Genomic DNA, 14,714 nt, shown 5'->3' on the forward strand with positions numbered 1-14,714 from the left:
ATGAATGATGTTGCTATGAACTTTCATGTACAAGTTTTTGTATCAACATTTCCAGTTCTCTTGGGTATATACTTAGGGATGAAACGCTGGGTCGTATATCACTGAGGAACTGCCAAACTCTTCTAAAGTAGCCTTACCATATTATATATTATTTTTCCCACCAGCAGTGTCAGAGGATTCCAATTTCTCCAATATCCTTGTGATCACTTGTTTCAGATTGGTTCTAGCCTTCCAAGTGGCTGTGAAGTATCTCATTATGGTTTTATTTTGCATTCCTGTAATGACTAGTGGTGTTGAGCATCTTTAAATGTGCTTATTGGTCATCTGTATGTCTTTGGAAAAATGTGTATTCAAATCCTCTGCCAATTTCTAAATTGGTTTACTTAAAACTTTATTATTGAGTTGCAAGTGTTTTAAATTTCAGGTACTACTACTTTGTCAGATACATAAATTGTAAATATTTTCTCCTACCGTTTTTCCCTTTCTTCAAAGTGTCTTTCGGAGCACAAAATTTTCAATTTTGATTAAGTTCACCGTACCTATTCTTTAGTTGCTTGTGCTTTGGGTGTTATATCTAAGAAAACATTGCCTAACCCAAGTCATAAAGATTTATGCCTATTTTCTTCTAAGAGTTTTATGTTTTTAGCTCTTTCATTTAGGTCTTTGGTCTATTTTAATTTTTTTTATTGTGACTTAGAGTTCCAGCTCCATTCTTCAGCATTTGAATATCCAGTTGTTCAGCACCATTTGTTTAGACTCTTATAGTTTTGGGGGGATTTTGTGTTGTTGTTTTTGAGACAGCATCACCCAGGCTGGAGTGCAGTAGCGTGATCGTAGTTCACCGCAGCCTTGGCCTGGGCTCAAAGGATCCTCCCCACTGAGGCTGGGGAGGTCCCCTCTCAAGTAGCTTGGACTAAAGTGCATGCCACCACACCCAGCTAACTTTTTTTATTTTTAGTAGAGATGAGGTCTTGCTATGTTGCCCAAGCTAATCTTGAACTCCTGAACTCAGGTGATCCTCCTACCTCAGCCTCGCAAAGTGCTGGGATTACAGGTATGAACCACCATGCCTGGCCTGTAGTTCTTACTCTTTATTTAGCACACTACACATTTTGGTTTTTATCTCTCTCTGTTATAATGTGAAAGTGTTTTGGGGTAGGTACACATAGGTGGAGATGTCAGGAGGTTGAGAGTGTGGGGTAGGAATTTAGGACAGGTCATGCTATGGGTGTATAGACTGACAAAGGAACAAATTAGGTCACGATCTCAAGTTAGGGAGTGGAAACAAATTAATGGAGGTAGTCAGATTGGAAGGAGAGCCAAGAAGTTAGAAAATCATATGGACAGTTGTTCTAATAACTAGCATCCTGAAACTGCAGGTTTGTAATAGTTTTAATCCACCAGTTACTACAACTAGGTACTAATGGGGCCTGCAGAATGCAGGCAAGTTATGAATTGCTTCTCTTGGGCTTGAAATAAAGATAATGAATATTATGAATGATATATTGAGTAAGAAATAATTGCTTATTTTATCTTTTTGACACAGTTTCACTCTTTCGCCCAGGCTGGAGTACAGTGGTGCGATCCCAGCTCACCACAACCTGTGTCTCCCAGGTTCAAGGAATTCTCATGCCTTAGCCTCCCCCGTAGCTGGGATTACAGGCACATGCCACCACGCCCAGCTATTTTATGTATGTGGATGTACGTATGTATTAGTGGAGACAGGGTTTCATCATGTTGTCCAGGCTGGTCTCGAACTCCTAACCTCAAGTAATCTGCCTGCCTTGGCCTCTCAAAGTGCTGGGATTACAGGCGTGAGCCATCACGCCTGGCTTTAGAAATAATTGCTTTAAATAATCATATTTATATTATCTAAAATAGGAATTATGTTCACATCAGGAATTTAGGATATACGTAAAAGTAATCATTAAGGCAGTTCAATCCTTTTGAATTTGCAGCCCAAGTGGGAACTGGAATTCTAAATAATTGGATATAGTAATACAGATGGTGGGTAGGATTTAAGTCATCGACTTTAAAAGTCTTTTTAATCCCTCAACCAAACCATTCAGGGATCCAGTCAAAGCACGCAAGAAACTTCTGTAAAATGGTTCACCTCCAAATATGATGGAGAGTAGCACCCAGCTTTCACAATTTTCATCATAAGAAGTGGGGCAACTCTATAAGATTATGTCCATGGTTCTCAAACTGCTGCATTTTGGAATAATCTGGGAATCCTTAAAAAAAAACAAAAAACAAAAAAAAATCCCACCAGGCATGGTGGCTCATGCCTGTAATCCCAGCACTTTGGGAGGCCGAGGTGGGCGAATCACCTGAGGTCAGGAGTTCAAAACCAGCCTAGCCAACATGGTGAAACCCCATCTCTACTAAAAATACAAAAATTAGGCCGGGTGTGATGGCTCAAGCCTTTAATCCCAGCACTTTGGGAGGCCAAGGTGGGCGGATCACCTGAGGTCAGGAGTTCGAGACCATCCTAACCAACATGGAGAAACCCCATCTCTACTAAAAATATAAAAAATTAGCCAGACGTGATGACACATGACTGTAATCCCAGCTACTCAGGAGGCTGAGGCAGGAGAGCTGGTTGAACCTGGGAGGTGGAGGTTGTGGTAAGCTGAGATGATGCCATTGCACTCCAGCCTGGGCAACAAGAGCAAAACTCTGCCTCAAAAAAAAAAAAAAAAAAAAATTAGCTGGGCGTGGTGGTGGGCACTGTAGTCCCAGCTACTCGGGAGGCTGAGGCAGGAGAATCACTTGAACCTGGGAGGCGGAGCTTGCAGTGAGATGAGATGGTGCCATTGCACTCCAGCCTGGGCTACAGATCAAGACTCCATTTCAAAAACAAAACAAAACAAAACAAAACTGATGCCCAACTCCTACATCCAGACATTCTGAATTAATTGGTATGGAGTGTGACCTGAGCAGAGCAATGTTTTTCAAGTCCCACAGTTCTAATGTGCAGCAAAATCTGGGAACCACTGGGTTATGTCAAAAAATGATAAATTATTTCCCTAATAGGCAGTTGGAAGACAACCATAGGGCTAGCTCAAGTAGGAAATCCCATTCTTAGACCAGAAAGGATTATCATATTCCTAAATGCATTTTTGGATACTGTTAAATGAGGGAAAGTGGATACTGAAGTTGGAGGGAAAGACTTGTCAACTGAAATACTAAATGTTTTTGATTTTTTACAAAACTACACATTTGTGTAGTTCAGTCGTTATTAATATATAAAGACCATTTTTAATATCTGTCATGTCTTAGATAACTGCCTCATCATCTATGTAACTTCTGTAGCTACTCGTTATCCTTCTCCAACATACTTCCATGCTGTTTGACTTGTCTCTTGACAGCAGATCTGACCACTCCTGAGTTTACTCACTGTAAATGTTAATCTGCCTTACACTACCCCAGCCACTTTAAATTTGCCCTTTCATTATGTTGCTCAGTTATAGCACCTCTGGGTTTTAAGAGTTTTTTAGATTTCTGCTATTCTCCCGGGTGACTATGAATTCAACCATCATTAATTAACCTTACCAGAGATAAGCTTTTTCAGCCGCGGAATCTTATAGCTCATCTATTTAGGAATCAGAACCTCGGGCCAAGTGTAGCTTGTGCCACCTACACACTCTGGGTCTGTGGCTCACCTTACCAGTTCCTGCCTTTTAAAGGTCATATGGGTTACACTTAAGCATCTTTTCACAATGAGGTGTGGGCACAGATTCGAATCTCTTAGGTTTGCCTTTGGTTTTATTATAACTTGCTGGGACTACTATGGCTTCCTTACTGGAGTTCTCTGATTTTACAGTTCAAATGTATGTCTTTAATTAGAACCTGAATTAAACAAGGAAGTCAGGGACTACCAACCTCAGTGGCACCATGGTAATGGGGGTGAAGAGGAGGTTGCAAGCTCCCATTATATTCTTTTGTTCTGCCCTGACATCCTCTTCTTTTTTAATTTTTTTTATTATTTTTATTTTTATTTATTTTTATTTATTTATTTTTGAGACGGAGTCTCGCTCTGTCGCCCAGGCTGGAGTGCAGTGGCCAGATCTCAGCTCACTGCAAGCTCCGCCTCCCGGGTTCACGCCATTCTCCCGCCTCAGCCTCCCCAGTAGCTGGGACTACAGGCGCCCGCCACCTCGCCCGGCTAGTTTTTTGTATTTTTTAGTAAAGACGGGGTTTCACCGGGTTAGCCAGGGTGATCTCGATCTCCTGACCTTGTGATCCGCCCGTCTCGGCCTCCCAAAGTGCTGGGATTACAGGCTTGAGCCACCGCGCCCGGCCCCTCTTCTTTTTTTAAAACCTTAGCTCCAGCTGGCAAGAGTGTTAAATCACTTACTGGAATTTTTAAAAATTGTATAGTTTTTAACCTTGAGCCAGGCATTGTTCTAAACAGGTAACACATGTTGACTCGTTTAACCCTGAAAGCCCCTTAAATAGGGGAAAATAGGTTCTGAAAGGTTAAATAGCTTGCCTGGAGTCACAGCTAGTAATGAAGGAGCCAGGACTCCAACCCAGGTGTTTCGGCTCCAGCATGTTTTTAACCATGAGGCTTTGCTTCCACTCTTCTCCTTAGATTTAAGTAAGGGTAGAGAAGGAACATGGGAACCAAATGCTCCTTCAAAATGATTTGAAAACGCTCTTTGCCCTGTTCCCATCCCAAGGTCAGCAGGGATGCATCAGAGCCTGACTTCTTCAGTCTCCCCTCAAAGCAGCAGAAAGTTCTTTTTTTTTTTTTTCTCCCTGAGACGGAGTCTCCCTCTGTCGCCCAGGCTGGAGTGCAGTGGCAAAATCTCGGCTCACTGCAACCTCCACCTCCCGGGTTCAAGCACTTCTCCTGTCTCAGCCTCCCGAGTAGCTGGGGCTACAGGCGCCTGCCACCACTCCCAGCTAATTTTTGTATTTTAGTAGAGACGGGGTTTCACCATGTTGACCAGGCTGGTCTCGAACTCCTGACCTCAGGTGATCCACCCGCCTCGGCCTCCCGAAGTGCTGGGATTACAGGCGTGAGCCACCATGCCTGGCCAAGAAAGTTCTTCATGTTGAGGTGAGTCGTACTATCCTTTTTTTCAGTTGCTGAGGTTGGAATTTTATTTTATTTTATTTTTATTGTTTAAGAATGTTTTACAAGGAGAATTTTCATTTACAATAAAAAATAGCACAGTAAATGTCTGTCAACCCCTGGCCCAGCTTCAACAATTATCGCTTTGTGGTCTCTTATTTTACCTGTGAATATGCTCTACATTTTCTGGGTTATTTTAAATCTAATCTGAGACCTACTCCTTCCATAAACATTTCACCAACAGATAAAGGCCCTTTTAACAATCAAAATACCATTATCACACCTAAAAAGCATTTCTATAATATCAGATATCCTGTGTGTTAAAGCTTCTGATTTCACATGGCCACTTTACAGCTGATTTATTTAAAAAAAAAAAAAAAATCTGAGGCCAGGCGTGGTGGCTCATGCCTGTAATCCCAGCACGTTAAGAGGCCGAGGCGGGCGGATCGCCTGAGGTTGGGAGTTCGAGACCAGCCTGACCAACATGGAGAAACCCCGTCTCTACTAAAAATACAAAAAAATTAGCCGGGTGTGGTGGCACATGCCTGTAATCCCAGCTATTCGGGAGGCTGAGGCAGGAGAATCTCTTGAACCTGGGAGACCGAGGTTGCAGTGAGCTGAGATTGCGCCATTGCACTCTAGCCTGGGAAACAAGAGTGAAACTCCATCTCAAAAAAAAAAAAAAAAAAAAAAAAAAAAAAAAAAAAAAAAAAAAATCTGGACAAGGCTGCCCCATTGCATTTAGTTTTCTAAGCCTTAATTTCTTCACCTTATTTTTAATTTTTTGCCAATTATTGAGGAAGCCTGGTCACTTGGCTTGTTTTCCATTCTATATTTAACTGATTGCTTTTCTATGTTTCCTATAAACAGGTAGTATCCCAGCTATAATGCTAGATTGAGCTGAATTCATTCACAGGGATGCACGTTAAAGATTCTGGATTTAAATATTAGCCCATTAAGTCTCTAAGGGCTTACTTGCTTGGTTGACTGAAACGTGGACTTGGAGGTGGCCTATGTTTAATGAACTGAGGGTGCCGGAGCTTCCACAGCATGATATGGTGGAAGGATTCGGCTTAGGGAGATAGGAATGCTGGGGTGCACTCTCCCAAACCACATCTTGAGATGGTCCAGAAGACACTCTCTTAATTAAGACTTTGAGAAATACGTTAGTGAAGGGAGCACCTGCCTGCTTGAAATCTCTGTGGTTGCTCTCCTTTGTAGGCCATGCACAACTGTGCCGTTGAAATGGGCACCCTGACTTCAGTGAGGGTGGTGGGATCGCAGAGTAGCGGAGGTCTAGGGCAGCATTAACTGGCTCCATTATCGACAGGCTATGTTGTCAATAGAGGGCACTGTGGAGACACCGGAAGGCTAGGGCAGGAAGAAGGGACTCTCCTTCCTGGTGTGCTGTTTTCCAGTGGCCAGTGGGTGAGCATGTGGTAGAGCCTGTAAGTGTTCATGTGGCAGCCCTCATGTTTCAGCAGCACCTCACACCCTCCTCCTGCAAGCTTCTCCCCACTGCAACACTGCGTCCCGTGGTCAGCTGCTACCCGGGCCCCCTGGTAAGTTTTCCTGCCACCTAGTGGCAAGATTCTAGGTCAGCCAAGGCCTGTAGTCTCCAGCACTTCTTCACATCATTTGCTGAGGTGTTAACTGTCTCGGGAGAGGGTGGGGTCCTCTTCTAAGTGTCCGAGTTCCTTCCCCTTCACTCTGTTAGGGTAGTAGTTGCTTTCTGCACTTGCTACTTTTATATTTTAGAAAAATCCTGTTTAGTAGTTATCTTCTACTCATTAACAATTCTTTAACGTTTCCCTTTTCAAGTGTGGTTTTTACTCAATGTTCCCTGACTCTGGGTAGTAAGATCTAGAGGCTTAATCAAATTTGAGTCTAATTAGCAGTAGGGACAAGAATACTTCACAGATTGTGTTCTGTGCTTCTAGTGCATCACGTGAGAGCCACATATCCGGTTGTCTTTTTTAAAAGTTTGTATTAATTTTTTTGTAGAGATGGGGTATCTCTGTTGCCCAGGCTGGTCTCAAACTCCTGGGCTTAAGCAATCCACCTGCCTCAGCCTCCCAAGTGCTGGGATTACAGGCGTGAACCACTGCACCCGGCCCAGTTGTCTTCGTTTTGTTAAGATGGAGTCTCACTCTGTCGCCCAGGCTGGAGTGCAGTGGCACAATCTTGGCTCACCGCAAACTCGGCCTCTTGGGTTCAAGCAATTCTGCCTCAGTCTCCTGAGTAGCTAGGATTACAGGCCCCCACCACCAGTCAGCTAATTTTCTTGTATTATTAGTAGAGACAGGGTTTCTACTAATTAGTAGAGACAGGGTTTCTACTAATTAGTAGAGACAGGGTTTCTACATGTTGGCCAGGCTGGTCTCGAACTGCTGACCTCAAGTGGTCTGCCCGCCTCGGCCTCCCAAAGTGCTAGGATTACAGGTGTGAGCCACTGCACCCAGCCCAAACTTGGTAATTTTCATTGCAGATTTCCAAATGTTAAACAAGCATGAGATGGCTCTGCTTAATAATGGCTACTACTTGTCATGCCAGACTATTGACTCCAGTGGGGATGGCGCCATGTGAGGGAGGCTGAAGAAGAGATGTGGAGACAGTGAATGAGACATAGGGTTTATTGTGGACTTACATTACACAGCAGTCCAGGAGCAGTGGGCTGGACAGGAAAATTGGTACTGTTTTTTGTTTTTGTTTTGAGATGGAATCTTGCTGTCACCCAGGCTGGAGTGCAGTGGTGCAATCTCGGCTCAGTGCAAGCTCTGCGTCCCGGGTACATGCCATTCTCCTGCCTCAGCCTCCTTGGCAGCTGGGACTACAGGTGCACACCGCCACGCCTGGCTAATTTTTTTTTTTTTTTTTTTTTTTTTTTTGTATCTTTAGTAGAGAGGGGGTTTCACCGTGTTAGCCAGGATGATCTCGATCTCCTGACCTCATGATCCACCCACGTTGGCCTCCCAAAGTGCTGGGATTACAGGCGTGAGCAACCGTGCCCATCCATAAATTGCTACTGTTTTTAAAAAGCATGCAGTTTAACATATTTTCACTTAGCAACCTCTACCTAGCAACTTCCACTTAACCCAATACAAAGGGCCACCATTCCCTATACAGCCTGCATTCCAAGGAATGGGGCAGGGGTATGGACGTCCTTCACTGATAAGGAGAGCCTCTGGATTGGCCACTCCTGGATTCCTTAACTTGGAACTCCAAACATACATTCTTCTTAGACCACAGGGTCACTTCCCAGGGTATGCCTGAGTTATTGTTGTCAAGTATGTCTGCCATAGACTGCTACTCAGGATGGTAGAAAAGGAGCTGTGGTGGCTCACACCTGTAATCCCAGCACTTTGAGAGGCTGAGGCGGGCAGATCACTTGAGGTCAGAACTTTGAGACCAGCCTGGCCAACATGGTGAAACCCCATCTCTACAAAAATAGAAAAATTAGCTGGGGGTGGTGGCATGTGTCTGTAGTCCCGGCTACTCAGCAGGCTGAGGCAGGAGAATGGCTTGAGCCCAGGAGGCTGGCTTGGACCCAGGAGGCAGAGGTTGCAGTGAGCCGATATCATGCCACTGTACTCCAGCCTGGGCAACAGAGCAAGACTCCGTCTCAAAAACAAACAAACAAAGAGCTGGGTGCTTTGCTTGTTGACAGATCTAGATTTTAAAATCTTTTTAGGGATAGAGAATAAGGATCAGTCAACGATGGCCCACTGCTTATTTTTGTATGGCCTCAAGCTAATAATGATTTTTATGTCTCGAAGGGTCAGAAGGAAACCAAGCCCTGATACGAAGCGGCCTGTATTAAAGCACTTCTAGGTGAGAGGTGTAACTGTGAAATAATAGGTTTGCATTACAGCAGTGGTTTGTGACCTTTGGGTAGAAAGTCACAGATCCAAACTCTAGAATGATGAACTCTACCCTAAAAAATGCTCATACACAAAACAGCCTGTTCCACTCCCAGGCATCTCAGGCCCCAAAGGAAGAACTTTTTATCACTGTTAATATTGTTACTGGTCTGCTCAGGCTGCCACAAAACACCACAGGCTGAGTGGCTTAAACAGAAATTTATTTTCTCACAGTTCTGGAGGCTGGAAATCCAAAATCAAGGAGACGGCCAGCATGGCTATGTGGTGAGACCTTTCTTCCTGGTGTGTAGACAGATAGCTGCCCTCCCCATGTCCTCACAGGGCTTTTCCTCCGTGCAGGCAAACTCCTGGTGTACCTCCCTCTTCTTACCAGGACACTAGTCCTGTTGGGTTAGGGACTCATTCTTGTGACCTCATTTAACCCCCTTATAAATGCTCTGTCTACAATCACATAGTGGGTTAGGCTTTAACCTGTGAATTTTAGGGGGACACAGCTCAGTCCATAACACTGTAAATACTACATCTGAGTATAATTGAGTACTGTATTTACAGTAAGGATTCCTATCTTAAGTTCTAAGAGACCATGCATTCCAGGTGGTTTGTTGCTGAATCCTAGGCACACGTTGAGGATTCCTACTTGCTGAATTAACGAATGTTAGTGAGATCAGAGTAACACACATGAAAATTCGTGAAGCGATATAAGGTGATAAATATCACAGATTAAAATACTGTAGCAATCCAGAAAAGAAACTCAGAATAATCTAATTAAGACAAGTTCTGCCCCCTCCCCTTTTTAAACAAGACGACTACCTATGCTTGGTATTATTTGCATATAAAAGGATATTGTTGCTGGCATTAGGTATTATTTGCATGTAAGAGGATATTGTTGCTGGCATTAGGACATTTACAGATTAAGAGCCAACCCAGAGTTCAAGTGGCTTATACAGGGTATAGGCAGATGCTGGAAAGTCAGGAGGAGAAACTGAGACCTGGAGCCTTAAATGGTAAACTGTGTCTAAGTTTGAACGGGAAAACCATAATTTTGGCAGAAAAGAAAGTGGTAGATTAGGTAACTTAAAAACTATTTTGAAGAATTTATTTTATTTATTTTTTTGAGATGGAGTCTCTCTCTCTGTCACCCAGGCTAGAGTGCAGTGGTGCGATCTCAGCTCACTGCAACCTCCACCTCCGGGTTCAAGTGATTCTCCTGCCTCCACCTCCTGCATAGCTGGGATTACAGGCATGTGCTAGCACACCTGGCTAATTTTTGTATTTTTAGCAGAGATGGGGTTTCGCCATGTTGGCCAGGCTGGTCTCAAACTCCTGACCTCAAGTGATCTGTCCAACTTGGTCTCCCAAAGTACTGGGATTACAAGCGTGAGCCATTGCACCTGGCCTATTTCAAAGAATTCTGAGTAATAAAATTCAGGGAAACATACTATATATCCACAAAATGATTCAGCTAAAATAAAATAGTTCTGATAAAGACGCCCATGTGGTTTTGTTTGGTGGGAGGGAGACAGTTTACACCATAATGCTACCTATTTCTCTGTGCAGAATTTGTATTGTCCTAAGCTGTGAACTAGCTCAAAGCTGAAAACTCTGAAGGACCAATCCTCTAGCAACAGGGATACCCTCTACTCCATTTTGAAGAAAATCTGATGAAAATTTAAGGGATTTTGTGTCCAAGTTGAGCGCTCTCTCCTTCACTATTTGAATCTGCCTTTCAAAAAGTCATTTGGAATTGAACAGTTTACATCAAAATTACATTCCTAACGGATTCTAGTTTGTCCTTCAAATGAAATTAGGTGTATTTATAGAGAATTCTGTTAACGCATGTAGTATTAGGTGTTTAGGTTTAGCATAATAAAGGCTAATGCAATACAGAGTTCCAATAACATTATGTTTTAATCTAATGGGGCAATATTCTAAATAACAAACATCAGAAATGTTAACAAGCAATTCATTTATTTTTTTGAGACAGGGTCTCATTCTGGCGCCCAGGCTGGAGTTGCAGTGGCATGATTTTGGCTCACTGCAACCTCTGCCTCCTGAATTCAAGTAATTCTCATGCCCCAAGTAGCTGGGACTACAGGCATCAGACACCATGCCCGACTGATTTTTTGCTATTTTTTGTACAGATGAGGTTTCGCCATGTTGTCCAGGCTGGTCTTAAACTCCCGGGTTCAAGCGATCCACCCACCTTGGCCTCCCAAAGTGGTAGGATTACAGGCATGAGCCACCGTGCCTGGCCTGCAATTTTTTTTTTTTTTTCCTTTGAGATGGAGTTTTATTCTTGTTGCCTAGGCTGGAGTGCAATGGATCTCAGCTCACCGCAACCTCCACCTCCTAGGTTCAAGCGATTCTCCTGCCGCAGCCTCCCAAGTAGCTGGGATTACAGGCATGTGCCACCACACCCGGCTAATTTTTTGTATTTTTAGTAGAGACAGGGTTTCTCCATGTTGGTCAGGCTGGTTTCAAACTCCTGACCTCAGGTGATCCGCCTGCCTCAGCCTTCCAAAGTGCTGGGATCACAGGCGTGAGCCACCGCACCCAGCACCCAGCCCCCTGCAATTCATTTTTTAAGTTAAGTTACATAAATGTTTTGTTGCTTCAACAGAAGAATAGATGCCAGGGTGCTCTTTTTAAAAATTCATCTATGTAAACACATCTTAATACTAATTTGAGTCACTACTTTTATTCTTTATTATCACATTTTCCAAGTTTTGGCACCCAAACTTGGCAAACATCATGGAGATTTGTACAAACATACATATACATATATACACACACATTTATAGCCCCAGCTTCTTCACTAAACCTTGTGCTCAGGCTCCTGTTAAAAGAGGTAAAATGGTGAGAAGATAAAAATCAGGGAAAACATGAATAAATGCTGATTGACAAATCTTGTTGTTATGAATTTGTAAGGCAGACTTTCTAAAGCAAAATCCATCACCTTGCTAAAATTTCCACTAAGCTATAGCTTCAGATATTTACAAGAAAAATAAATACCTTCTAACATACTTCAATGTGGTTTAACAGCAAGCTAGCTGAGGAGCTGTACTTTGTTGTTATTTCAGGTAACTTTTTATTAAGAAACAGTTAATATTGCAGTGATTAAAATTGCAGGTGTTCAAAACTCAAGAAGGGTCATCATTATACTCTGAGGCAGAAGTCTTCAGGCACTCATCCTTAAACTATGACCCAAATCCGCCACAGTCACATTCAGGCTTTCAATTTTTAAAAACATTTAATGTTTGGTAACTAAAGAGTAGATGCGATTAGTGTACTCTAGGTCGTTTCATTTTATTTTTTTCTGTAGAAGCTTTCCTCTTTTGTGATAATCCAGTCCCAAGTTCCTTATTATTCTGAAGAAATGAAATAGCTTCTGGTAGACAGTAATTTTCTACATGAGGAGGTGATTCCTATAAAAGGAAAAATAAATGATTTTTTTAAATGATTTCAAAAATTTGCATGATCCAGTAATAGATTTTTTTCTTTAAATCTCCAACCTGTCAGGGATGAATCTGACAAACGTCAAGGAAAATGCATATTCATTCCTAGGTTCCAGTAAATTAAACAAAATGAACCCTGTGGGACAAAGCCCCACCTGTTGTCAGAGAAATACGTGTATCGCTCAGGTAGAGTGCGGCTAGCTCAGATCTTACAAACATTCCATATTGGTGTTTTTAATCCCCATTTTAGAGATAAAATAAAAAAGGTTAAATAAAACAACCAGTGTCACATAACTAGCAGGTAGTAAAGCCAAAATTCATAACCGATCTGACTCCAAAATCCTTGCATTTTTCAACCACAACCATTTCCCAACATAGAAGAAATGGATCTTTTCCCCCTTATTATAAGTGTAATAAAACTTAATTTTCTAGCAATATGGCAGACTGGGCAACCTGAAAATGAATCACCACAAAATACTAAGTAAGTGCCTTTTGATTCAATTATTCCATGGATAACAACTACAAACACTGACCAAAATATACTAAAAGCAACCACAGACCCTGGAGAATAAACAAACCTAGCAAATGTGGGGCTGGGGACGCAAACACAGTGTATGAAGTAAACTCCCTGTTAAACAACACAGTACTCTTTGGAGGAGCAGAAGAACAGAATCTAGAGTTGCTTTTTTGCGGGGAGATAGGGGTCTTGCTGTGTTGCACAGGCTGGTCTCAAACTCCTGAGCTGAAGCAATCCTCCTGTCTCAGCCTCCCAAGTAGCTAGGACTACAGGAGTACCACCATGCCGGACTTGAATCTAAAGTTTCTACGACTTATTCATGACGTCCAGAATATATCCAAAATTAAGCAATTGCTTTGTAAAGAAGCAAAACATGACCCATTCTTAAGAAAAAATGAATCATTCAAATAAACAGAAATACTTAGGCATAAGCTTAAAAAAACATATATAGGATCTATATACTGAAAATTACAAAATGTTTATGAAAAATTAAAGACCATCTAAATTAATAGAAAGAAATGTCATGTTCATGGAAGACTCAATGTGGTAAAGATGCTGATTCAAAATGATCTGTAAGTTTAATGAAATTCCTATCAAAATTGCAACAAGGTTTTTATAGACATACATAAGCTTATTTTAAAATTTACATGAAAAGATACAGGCAAAAAAAAGCTGCTACAATAGCTAAAACAATCTTGAAAGAGGAATAAAGTGGAAGGAATCACCAGCTGATACTGGAGTTTATGTAGTTATCAAGACAGGGCAGTACTAGAGAGGGACAGACAGACACATGGATCAATGGAATTGAAAAGAGAACCCAGAAACAGACTCACACAAATATGACCAAATGAATTTTTTTTTTTTGAGATGGAGTCTCGCTCTTGTTGCCCAGGCTAGAAGGCAATGGTGCGATCTTAGCTCACTGCAACCTCAGCCTCCTGGGTTCAAGCGATTCTCCTGCCTCAACCTCCTGAGTAGCTGGGCCTACAGGCATGCGCCACCATGCCTGGATAATTTTTGTCTTTTTAGTAGAGATGGGGTTTTGCCCTGTTGGCCAGGCTGGTCTGGAACTCCTGACCTCAAGTTATCCACTGAGCTGCACCGGGCCAAATCAACTGAATTTTGACAAAGGTGCAAAAGCAACTCAGTGAAGAAAAGACAGTTTTCTGAACAAATGCTGCTGGACATTCTAAGGAGGAAACAATCCCAAGAGACAACAAGAAAATTAGCCAGGTGTAATAGGTATCACTATACCTACTGAAAAGGCAAAAATAAAAAGCACTGATATCGCTAAATGCTCATGAGGACACAGAAACTCGATCACTCATACACTGCTCGGTGGGAGGAACGCTTGAGCCCAGAAGTTTGAGACCAGCCTGGGCAACATGATGGGAACCCATCTCTATTAAAAAAAAAAAAAAAAAAAAAATCAAAGTCACTAGATGGGCTTCAGAGCAGGATGATGATAACAGGAACACAATCAGTGAAGTTGGAGGCAGATAAATAGGAATCAGCAATCAAAAGAACACAAAAAAAGATTGCAAAAAAGTGAACATGGCCTTAGGAACACATGGGACAAATAAAAAGTTCTAACATAAGTAACTGAATTTGCAGACAGTGAGGAAAGAATGGAGCAGAAAATGCAGTGAGCCGAGATCGCGCCACTGCACTCCAGCCTGGGCGACAGAGCGAGACTCCGTCTCAAAAAAAATAAAAATTAAAAAAAAAAAAAAAGAATGGAGCAGAAAAAATATTTGAAGAAATAATGGCCAAAATTT

The 14,714-nt window shown here is 42.2% G+C and overlaps 1 protein-coding gene and 1 long non-coding RNA gene across 3 annotated transcripts in view; one reads left to right on the forward strand and one right to left on the reverse strand.

Moving 5' to 3' along the window:
- The first annotated feature begins 6,471 nt into the window (after window positions 1-6,471).
- The window catches only part of LOC139361873 (uncharacterized), a 39,667-nt gene continuing 31,424 nt past the window's right edge, over window positions 6,472-14,714 (forward strand). The window contains exon 1 of the long non-coding RNA XR_011619707.1: window positions 6,472-6,645. This is a non-coding gene — a long non-coding RNA (uncharacterized lncRNA). The remainder of the gene's footprint in view (window positions 6,646-14,714) is intronic.
- LOC105469878 (DNA topoisomerase II binding protein 1) overlaps window positions 10,849-14,714 on the reverse strand; it is a 65,969-nt gene continuing 62,103 nt past the window's right edge. For both annotated transcript variants that reach the window (XM_011721453.3, XM_011721455.3), the window contains exon 28: window positions 10,849-12,389. In XM_011721453.3, the coding sequence (XP_011719755.2) occupies window positions 12,246-12,389 (144 nt within the window). In that variant the 3' untranslated portion in view covers window positions 10,849-12,245. The remainder of the gene's footprint in view (window positions 12,390-14,714) is intronic.

This window comes from Macaca nemestrina, chromosome 2 (genome assembly GCF_043159975.1).
Source record: "Macaca nemestrina isolate mMacNem1 chromosome 2, mMacNem.hap1, whole genome shotgun sequence".
Taxonomy (NCBI): domain Eukaryota; kingdom Metazoa; phylum Chordata; class Mammalia; order Primates; family Cercopithecidae; genus Macaca; species Macaca nemestrina.